This window comes from Carlito syrichta, unplaced genomic scaffold (genome assembly GCF_000164805.1).
Source record: "Carlito syrichta isolate Samal-C Ts95f unplaced genomic scaffold, Tarsius_syrichta-2.0.1 Scaffold308194, whole genome shotgun sequence".
NCBI classification, from domain to species: domain Eukaryota; kingdom Metazoa; phylum Chordata; class Mammalia; order Primates; family Tarsiidae; genus Carlito; species Carlito syrichta.
In genome coordinates this window covers 145,680-156,466 of record NW_007252290.1, presented here as the reverse complement: position 1 = coordinate 156,466, position 10,787 = coordinate 145,680, and the positions used below count along the sequence as shown (strand labels likewise).

Genomic DNA, 10,787 nt, shown 5'->3' with positions numbered 1-10,787 from the left:
GCGCGCACACAATGGAAAAGGAAGGACAGGAAGAAAAGGAAGCAGTCTCTTTGGGAAAAGGAGGGAGGAAGAAAGGCAGGGAGGGAAGGAGAGAGGGAGGAAGTCAGTTTACCTCAGAGAACTATAAGCTACTTAAGGGAGCAGAGAGAGAACACAAAGTAGGAATAAATGCTTATTGATGAAAACACAATTCAGGATAATCTCAACTGTAACAAGACTGTTAACACTTTTTTTTTTTTTTGAGTTGGAGTCTCACTCTGTCACCCAGACTGGAGTGCAGTGCTGCTCCCGGCCACCGCAGCTTCTACCTGCTGGGCTCCAGCGATCCTTCCCCCTCAGCCTTCCAAGTAGCTGGAATTACAGGCATGCGCTACCACGCCCGGCTGATTTTTTAATTTATTATAGAGATGAGGTCTCACTGCCCAGGCGGGTGTCAAACCCGCGAACTCAGGCAATTCACTCACCTCAGCCTCCCAAAGGCGTGGGATTACAGGCTGAGCCACCGAGCCTGGCAAGACTATTAACACTTTTTAAAAAAAGTATACAAGCCAGGAACGGTGGCTCACACCTGCAATCCCAGCACTTTGAGAGGTGGAGATGAGACAACTGCCTGAGTTCAGGAGTTTGAGACCAGCCTAGGCAACTTAATGAGACATCATCTCTACAATAAGTCAAAAAATTAGCCAGGCACATGCCTGTGGTTCCCGCTACTTGGAATACTGAGGCAGAAGGATTGCCTGAGCCCAGCAGATCAAGGCTATGGTGGCCATGAGTGTGCCACTGCACTCCAACCTGGGTGACAGAGTGAGACTCCAACTCAAAAAAATAAAATTAAATTAAAATAAAAACATATACAAAGGTGCTAAACTACTTTAGCCACTATGAAAGTCATAAAAATTACTTTAATAAGTGTTCTGATCTACCAAAAAGGTATGCAAAGGTGAAAAAAAGTGTCAAAATACTCACTGATAACAGGCAGATATTTATAGAAGCTGCCCCTACTGGAGGCTTCCAAGTTATTACCTGTATCCGTGTCCACACATCATGCCATTTTGGGGGAAGCACATTTGTGTAACAGAATTGTTCGCTGGTAGTCATATGGCAAACTCGAGATTCCTTAAGCATGATCACATTGACATCAACTTCATCTTTATACAAAGAAAGGAAACAAGAATTAAACATAAGATAATAAAAAAGCTGATAACTAGAACTTATTTCATGAAAAGAATTTTAAAAAATGAAACTGACCACTTTCCTAAACTTGGATTAAAATGTCAGGGGCCGGTGTGGTGGCTCAAGCCTGTAATACCAGCACTTTGGGAGGCTGAGGCAAGAGGATTGCCTGAACCCAGGTGTTTAAGACCAGCCTGGGCAACTTGGTGAGACCTCATCTCTAAACATGTCAAAAAATTAGCGGGGTGTGGTAGCATGTGCCTGTAGTTCCGGCTACTTGGAAGGCTGAGGTGGAAGGATCACCTAAGCCCAGCAGGTCGATGCTGGGGTGGCCATGAACATGCCACTGCACTTCAGCCTGGGCGACAAGAGTGATACTCTGACTCAAAAAAATAAATAAATAAGTCAGTCAGACTGAAAAAAAAAAAAACAACTGAGATCAGGGAAGAAATAAGGCAGAGTCTTATTTCTGACAGGTTTTTGTTTTGTTTTGTTTTTTAGTTGGAGTCTCACTCTGTCACCCAGGCTAGAGGGCAGTAGCACGCTCCCAGTCACCACAGTCTCGACCTGCTGGGCTTCAGCGATCCTTCCGTCTCAGCCTTCCAAGTAGCTGGAACTACAGGCACGTGCTACCACACCCCGCCAATTTTTTTGATTTATTGTAGAGACAGGTCTCACCAAGTTGCCCGGGTGGGTCTCAAACCTGTGGGCTCAGGCAATTCTCTCGCCTCGGCCTCCCAAAGTGCTGGCTGGTGTTACAGGCTGAGCCACTAAACCCGGCCTATTTCTGTCAAATTTAATAATTTTAATATTATAGTCATTCACTCAGATTAAGTGGTAAGTAAAGCTATTATTAAGTGTGTATTAAGACAGACAGTATGCTGCCATGTGTGGTGGCTCACGCCTATAATCCCAACATTTTGGGAGGCAGAACCGAGAGAATTATCTGAATCTAGGGGTTCAAGATCAGCCTGGGCAATTTGGCAAGACCTCATCTCTACAATAAACAAAAAAACGAGCTGGGTGTGGTGGCACGTGCCTGTGGTTCCAGCTACTTGGAAGGCTGAGGCGGAAGGATCACCTGAGCCCATCAGGTAAAGGCTGTGGTGGCCGGGAGTGTGCCACTGCACTCCAGTCTGGGTGATGGAGTGAGACACCAACTCAAAAAAAAAAAAAAAAAAAGAAATTAAAGATTAAAAACGATGCTCCTATATTTTCCCACCCAAGTTTGCCCAAGCTACTTTCTTTATCACACTTGAATAGCTTCTGAGTTCTATAGTGTGCTTTCCAACTGAGTACTTTTCTAAGTGGAAATTTAGTTATCACTTTGGTTCTTAGTATAAAGGAGGCTGGATTTAAATAAACTAAAAAAAAAACTCAATCAAGCCTTAGAAAGCCAAAGATACATACACAAAAAAGGCACTGATGCCCACCAGTCCAAAATGGCTTTAGGCTGAGGCTAAGACAAATTCTGAAGTTAAATTCAGTTCTAAATGTAAATGCAAAAACATTTAAAACTTAGAAGAAAACATAGGCATAAATCTTCGTTATCTTAGATTAAGCAATGATTTCTTAAATATGACAATAAAGCATAAGCAACCAAACAGAAAAATAGGTAAACTAGACTTCATAAAAATTAAAAACTTTTGTGGGCTGGACATGGTGGCTCAAGCCTACAATCCCAGCACTTTGGGAGGACGAGGTGAGAAGATTGCCTGAGCCCATAGGTTTGAGACCAGCATGGGCAACTTGGCGAGACCTCATTTCTAAAAAAACAACAACAACAAAAAAAAACACAAAAAACTTTTGTGCTTCAAAGGACATTATTATCAAGAAATGAAGAAAACCCACAGAACGTCTGCAAACTCCACATATATCTGATAATGGCCTAATGTCTGGAATACATAAAGAATTATACATAATAAAATGATAGCCCAGTTTTATAAATGGGCAAAGGATGTGAATAGGTATTTCTCCAGAGAAGACACACAAATAGCCAACAAGCACATGAAAAAGGCTCAGCATAATTAGTCTTTAGGAAAATGTAAATCAAAACCACAATGAAATACTGCTTCATACCCACTAGAATGTTCAAAATAAAACAGAGGACAATATCAAGTGTTTGTGTAGATATGGAGAAACTGGAATGCTCACATATTGCTAGGAGAAAGGTAAAATGGTATAGCCTCTTTGGAAAAGTTTGGCAGTTCCTCAAAAAGATAAAGTTACAAGGAATTCCTAAGGCTCCTGAAGTCACTCCTAGAGTTACTCAGGCATTCCACTCCTGGGTAAATGCCCAAGAGCACTGAAAACATGTTCACACAAAAACTTGTACATAGATGTTCACAGCAACATTATCCATAATAACCAACGGGGACAACCAACGAGTGTACAAATACAACGTGGTATATTCATACAATGAAAAGGAATGAAGTCATAAAAAGGAATGAAATACTGATACAAGCTACAACATGGATAAACCCTAAAAACATTATGTTAAAGCCGGGTTCGGTGGCTCAACCTGTAATCCCACGCCTTTGGGAGGCTGAGGTGAGTGGATTGCCTGATGGCGCGGGTTCGAGACCCGCCTGGGCAGCGAGACCTCATCTCTACAATAAATCAAAAAATCAGCTGGGCGTGGTGCGCATGCCTGTAATTCCGGCTACTTGGAAGGCTGAGGCGGAAGAATTGCCAAAGCCCAGTAGGTAGAGGCTGCGGTGGCCGGGAGCAGCCACTGCACTCCAGTCTGGGTGACAGAGTGAGACTCCAACTCAAATAAAAAAAAAAAAAATTATGCTGAGTACAAAACAAACAAAAATTGGCCTCATATTGTATGATTTCATTTATATGACATATTCAGAAAAGGCAAATCCAGAGACAGAAAGTACACTAATAGTTGCCAGAGGCTGGGAGATAGGGAGTGACTGCTGAAGTGTATGGAGTGATTAAAGTGTTCTGGAATTAGGCAGTGGTGATGTTTGTACAACCTTGTGAATATAATAAAAACCACTGAAAGGTGAATTTTATGGTAGGGAATTATATCTTAGTTTTTTAAAAATTAGGTCTTAATACACCATCAGTTTCTTACTAAGGTCTAATCCAACACAATTTGGATTTCTTCCAAGCCTATGTTTCTTAAAATGAAAACTTTAAAAAACACTTGTTGACATTCACCTCACTAACAGGCCCACAAATATACTGAAAGAATATCCTTTCACAAATAAGGAGCAAGAGTTTACTTCTTTCTAGATAGTGAATAGTAAGGTTATGAGAAACTTAAAAAATACTCTACTCATAAAACATAAATTCGGCCGGGCTCAGTGGCTCAGCCTGTAATCCCAGCACTTTGGGAGGCCGAGGTGAGTGGATTGCCTGAGACCGCGGGTTCGAGACCCACCTGGGCAACTTGGCGAGACCTCATCTCTACAATAAATCAAAAAAATTAGCCGGGTGTGGTAGCACGCGCCTGTAGTTCCAGCTACTCGGAAGGCTGAGCCGGAAGGATCGCCGGAGCCCAGCAGGTCGAGGCTGCAGTGGCTGGGAGCGGCCACTGCACTCCAGTCTGGGCGACAGAGTGAGACTCCGACTCAAAAAAAAAAAAAACATAAATTCACTGAGGCTTGCAGAATCATTGGGAAGTTTTTTTTTTTTTTTGAGTTGGTCTCACTCACGCCTGGAACTACAGGAGTGGTAGCACATGCCTGTAGTTCCAGCTACTTGGAAGGAGTTCCAGCTACTTGGAAGGCTGAGGCAGAAGGATCGCCAGAGCCCAACTGCGCTCCAGTCTGGGCAACGGAGTGACACTCCAACTCAAAAGAAAAAACAAAAACAAAAACTTAACGCTGGCTGGGCTTGGTGGCTCAGCCTGTAATCCCAACACTGAAATCCCAAAACAAATGAACTGCCTAAGCCCGAGGCAACTTGGTAAACCCTGTCTCTACAATAAATGAAAAAAAAAAAAAAAATTAGCCGGGCTTGGTGGCCTGAGCCTGTAGTTCCAGCTACCTGAAAGGCTGAAGCGGAAGGATCGTTGGAGCCCAGCAGGTCGATGCTGGGGTAGTCATGAGTGTGCCACTGCACTCCAGCCTGAATGACAGTCTCCAACTCAAAAAAAAAAAAGAAAAAAAGAAAAACTTAATGCCAATAAAAGGCATCATTATTTTTAATTTAGCTTTCAAATTCTACCAAGCCATACTCCTAAAGAAATAAAACTGATTTAGAAGAAGAAATGTCGAAATTAACATATCCAGTTCTTTCTTTTTCTGTGTTCCACACCATTCAAAGATTTTAAGTAAATAAATAAATAAGCCTGTTGAACGGTAACTGCCTCCAGAAATCAGCACCTTGGCCAGCCACATCTTATACCAGTTCAGCCTAAGGAGGATAATCTGTGGAAATGATCACCAGCTGCAGCTTAAATTTTTAGAAACATAAAACTAAATCAAACGACCTTAAACATACACAAGCTGTCCAAATGCTCATGTTGGTACCTTGTGCTTCCCATAGCAAAACGACATATCTCATCTTTCTTCCCCTCCCCAAAGGGAGTTAGCCAGCATGTTAAAAAGCAGAATAAATTAAATATTCAGGAAAATGGCTTCTAAAACTTTTTAAAATTTGGTGAATCACAACTTTTTTTTTTTGAGTTGGAGTCTCACTATCACCCAGACTGGAGTGCAGTGGCCACTCCCGGCCACCGCAGCCTCGACCTGCTGGGCTCCGGCGATCCTTCCGCCTCAGCCTTCCGAGTAGCCAGAACTACAGGCATGTGCTACCATGCCCGGCTAATTTTTTGATTTATTGTAGAGATGAGGTCTTGCCTGCCCAGGCGGGTCTCTAACCCGCAGGCTCAGGCAATCCACTCACCTTAGCCTCCCGCGCGGGATTACAGGCTGAGCCACCGAGCCCGGCTGAATCACAACTTTTTATTGTATTTACCTATAAAGCAGCCATTCAACGGTGAATAACTTCACATAATCAGCACAAACATAACTTTTCACCTACTTTTCAATCAACAATACTGATCATTAAATAAATACAGGTAGACAGTAACTAAAATGATTCATTGGATGTGAACACTAGAAGGGATCCTAAAAAGTCATGAAAAACCTCTTCTAATTCTTAAATAGCCTCTATTCATTTCTGTCAAGAGGTAATCCTGCGCTTTGGGAGGCTGAGGTAAGCAGATTGCCTGAGCCCGCAGGTTCGAGACCTGCCTACAATAAATAAAAAAATTAGCCGGGTGTGGTAGCGCCTGCCTGTAGTTCCAGCTACTCAGAAGGCTGAGGCGGAAGGATCACCGGAGCCCAGCAGGTCACTGCTGCGGTGGCCGGGAGCGGCCACAGCACTCCAGTCTGGGCAAGAGTGAGACTCCAACTCAAAAAAAAAAAAGTAAAGTAAAATTTGCCACTGCTCTCCAGCCTGGGCGACAGAGTGAGACCCTTGACTTAAAAAAAAAAAAGAAGAAAGAAAGAAAGAAAAGTAAAAAATTTTTAAACTGGCACACCTTTCAAGAAAGCAATACGTTTTATAGATCTTAAATATATTTAAGTTTGTAATCAAATTAATCCATTTCTGAGAATCTATCTTTAAAAAATTACTCAAGCCAGGCTCGGTGGCTCAGCCTGTAATCCCGTGCCTTTGGGAGGGTGAGGTGAGTGGATTGCCTGAGCCTGCGGGTTCGAGACCCGCCTGGGCAGCGAGACCTCATCTCTACTAGAAATCAAAAAATCAGCCGGGCGTGGTAGCGCGCGCCTGTAATTCCGGCTACTCGGAAGGCTGAGGCGGAAGGATCGCCCGAGCCCAGCAGGTCGAGACTGCGGTGGCCGGGAGCGGCCACTGCACTCCAGTCTGGGCGACAGAGTGAGACTCCAACTCAAAAAAAATAAAAGATAAATAAAATAAAAAATTATTCAAATGCAATAAAAAATATATACACAAAAAGATGTTCACAAACTTACAATGAAAAACTAGAACATCCACAGACATCCAAACAAATGTTTAATCCAGAAACAGTAATGGTCTGTTAAATCAGCAAGGGTGCAATACAAGTAAAATGACATTTATAAAGAATCTTAAATGATTTAGGAGAATGATTGTGCTAAAAAATCAAATGTAAATGAGAAAACTATCTCTGGTAACAACTGATGGCCTCCAGGAAAGAGAACTAGATTACTGACTGGATACAAATGTATTATCAATTCAAAATAATTTTTTAATTAAAAATATGTGGAAAAGGCCAGAAGAAAGTGTTGTGAAATTGCCCGGCTCGGTGGCTCAGCCTGTAATCCCGTGCTTTGGGAGCCCGCGGGTTCGAGACCCGCCCGGGCAACTTGGAGAGACCTCATCTCTACAATAAATCAAAAAATTAGCAGGCCGGGTAGCACGCGCCTGTAGTTCCAGCTACTTGGAAGGCTGAGGCAGAAGGATCGCCGGAGCCCAGCAGGTCCGGGATCCGCCACTGCACTCCAGTCTGGGTCACAGACTGAGACTCCAACGCAGGAAGGAGAAAAAAAAATTGACGCCCTCTAAATGGAATAAACAGCAAGGTTTCTGCCTACTTTTTTAAGTACTTAATTGTACTTGCCAAATAGTCAAATAAACATGCATTACTTTTATAATCAAATTTTTCAAAAACTCCCAATAAGAAGAAATTCTCTACCTTCTAAAACTCCACTCTACCTTTGGGTACCTCTGATTTTCAGAAAGTTCTCTGTTACATGATTATTCTTTGTAGATGCCACCCACATAATCTATCAGGTGTTCAAATATCAACCGGAGTTTACCCTTCTCTGAAGCCAATAAGTCCGTTTCTCTCTTCATTAAATAAACTTAAGAGAAAGATACTGCCAACTGAGTGCTTATTATTCAGGAGCTTGTTTGCATACTGTTTCTCATTTCATGCCCACAACTCACTAACCCATTTTTTTTAAAGAGGTTCATTCAGATAATAAATGCCAGCCGGGCTCGGTGGCTCAGCCTGTAATCCCGCGCCTTTGGGAGGCTGAGGTGAGTGGATTGTCTGAGCCCGGGGTTCGAGACCCGCCTGGGCAGCGAGACCTCATCTCTACAATAAATCGGAGAATCAGCTGGGCGTGGTAGCGCATGCCTGTAATTCCAGCTACTTGGAAGGATGAGGCGGGAAGGATCGCCGGAGCCCAGCAGGTCGAGGCTGCGGTGGCCGGGAGCGGCCACTGCACTCCAGTCTGGGCGACAGAGTGAGACTCCAGCTCAAAAAAAAGAAAAGAAAAGAAATGCCCCCCTTCGATTGTTATCGTGGACCCTCTGGAAAGTACCTTCCCGAATACCTACACCCCTCTCCCTTCAAAAAAAAAGTTTTCAGAAGGATGCTGTGCTTTGAAACTAGATCTACTGATGCTGAGACCATCCTAAAGCTGTAGGTAAAGATAATCACAAGTGACCGCATGAAATAGGCAGGAACAGAAGGGAGAGGTGAGACAGCAAAAAATGTGTTTACCAGATAACATATCTTTATTCTCTTGAGTTTCAACTCCCTCCAGTGGAAGCTTGAAAACCTCACTTATTTTTCTGTTGTGAATTTAACGACAATGGAGTAGAAGGTTTTTAATAAACACACTGGCGCAGAAAAGGAAAAGGGCTTCCTTTCCAGCTCAAAGCTGATTACCCAGCAGCCGGTATCAAACAAGTTTGAAGTTATGAATAAATTTCCAAAAGAAACCTATTCGATGCTGAAAGGCACTCGTATCATTTTTGGAAACTGGAATATGACGACTCTTGGTCCGTTCTACATAAGGATGTTACGGGCCAAGGTCTTAGAAGAGCAAAAGACATTCGAGATCACCGCATTTCTAGGATATACAGATCTGTTCAGCCACCCGTGCCCCGCGTCCTGACAGAGCACACGCTCTGGTGTTTGCTAATTTGCAGAATGAATGGGACGTCCCTTTTCCGTGGCAGCTCCGCCCGCCCGGAACAGTCCCCGTCTTCTTCCTTTTAACCAGGAAGCTCGCAGAAGCCTCTGCAGGACGGCTCAGCCCCAAGACGGCTTCTCCCCAGTCTAGGCCTCCCTTCCTGCCTCCGCCAAAAAGCTCCCGGCTCCTTCCTACTCTAGAGAGCTCCCTCAGCCCGTCCCAGGGGCCCGTCCCCCCAGTCCCGATGCCCACCAGCCGACGAAACGTGTTCCTCCACACCACGCCGCGCCCCTCGGTCGAGCCACCGCCCTTTTGCAGAGTAACGGCCCGCGCTCTCGGGACAATCCCCACTTTTCCAAAAATAACCCCTCGGCACCCGCCCCCTCGGCAGCTGCTGCCCGGGCGGTACCTGAGCCACAGACCAAGCAGCCGGAGAAGACCAAGAGCAGCAGCACTGTCCCACTGACCCCGGCCCCCCAGCCCCAGGACGCGGGACCAACTGCCGGCGAGACCGCCACTTTCATTCCTCCCGCCATGCTTGCCTCACGCCATCTCCTTCTCACGTGCCTCTCCCCAGCAACTAACCCCGAACAGGCAGCGCCAGCAGCCTATCCGCTACGAGATCCTCCCCTACCAACCAATCAGATGTGCGGAGTTTCGAGCATTCAGTCCCCCCTCCCCTCCCAAGGCCCCAGGAGTCCCGCCCCTTGGCAACTGAGAGAGAGGGCGGGAAAAACGGCTTTCCGCCTATTAGAAAACGGGTGCTCGCCCTAGGAATGGCGACAGGAAGAGCCCACCCCTTGACAACATGCTTCCGTCTCCAGTTTATTTACAACTGGTGTGACTGATGGTAAGCTTAGCCAATAGAAAATCAGAATGGGTGAGGCCTTCTGGACCAAACTTGGTATTTCCATCAAAATTGCCTTAAGTTCCTTCGGTTTTTTTTCTTTCCTTTTTGCCATGATTCTTCTGTTCTGAGAAGTCTATAATTGACATCTCTTTATGAATAGGGTCCTCACAGAACAATTTTTAAAAGACGATTGACAAAGTACGGTCCTCCAAAGTCCCTAAAAAATTTGAAACAGAAACCACAAAATATTGTCTTGTCAGTGTTTTATAGGCATGAACATTAGCGTTTAAAAATGTAGTCAAAGAGATTTTTATTTTTGGAAGCAAAATGAATGTGAGGATTAAGAGAAGATTTATTCCTCACGTCAGCTTGTGAGGCAAATATAATGATCTCCATTGAAAAAGCCAAGGCTAAGACAGCCAAAGGAAACTGCCCAAGATTTCATGGTTCACCTGGGCTGCGATCCCAACCTAAATCCCACTGACCCCAAAGCCAGAGTTATTTCTATGCATTGACTGCTTCTCATTAAATGAATTAACACAGTGAGGGCCTAGCAAAATGCCAGGTGTTCAAAAACTGTTAGTAGAAATTGAAGCATCTTTTTTTAGAGGAGCTGACAGTGATGGGTAGGTAGACTAGAGACAATGGAGCTAAGTGAGTTAAGAAGAAAATCAAGGGTAACTTATGGGGAAGATTCAGGCTTTCAAAACAAAGAATTTTTTAAAAGTCAAAATGAGGCTTAGCTGTGGGTAAGAGAATAAATTTAATCCTCAAAAAGAAAAGTCTAGGTCATCGTGCTGCCATGGTTATCCGGTGTCTCTCACACACTCCTTGGGCTGAGAGGTCAGCATCAGTAGTAATAAATCATGTTG

The 10,787-nt window shown here is 44.2% G+C and overlaps 1 protein-coding gene across 2 annotated transcripts in view; it reads right to left on the bottom strand.

Moving 5' to 3' along the window:
• The window catches only part of NEMP1 (nuclear envelope integral membrane protein 1), a 22,223-nt gene extending 12,577 nt beyond the window's left edge, over window positions 1-9,646 (bottom strand). Inside the window, exons 1-2 of one of the 2 annotated variants that reach the window (XM_008065235.2) lie at window positions 9,475-9,646; window positions 1,024-1,148 (exon numbers count right to left, since the gene is read on the bottom strand). In XM_008065235.2, the coding sequence (XP_008063426.1) occupies window positions 1,024-1,148; window positions 9,475-9,601 (252 nt within the window). In that variant the 5' untranslated portion in view covers window positions 9,602-9,646. The remainder of the gene's footprint in view (window positions 1-1,023; window positions 1,149-9,474) is intronic. The other variant, XM_008065236.2, reaches the window with a different exon arrangement.
• Between the last annotated feature and the right edge of the window lie 1,141 nt (window positions 9,647-10,787).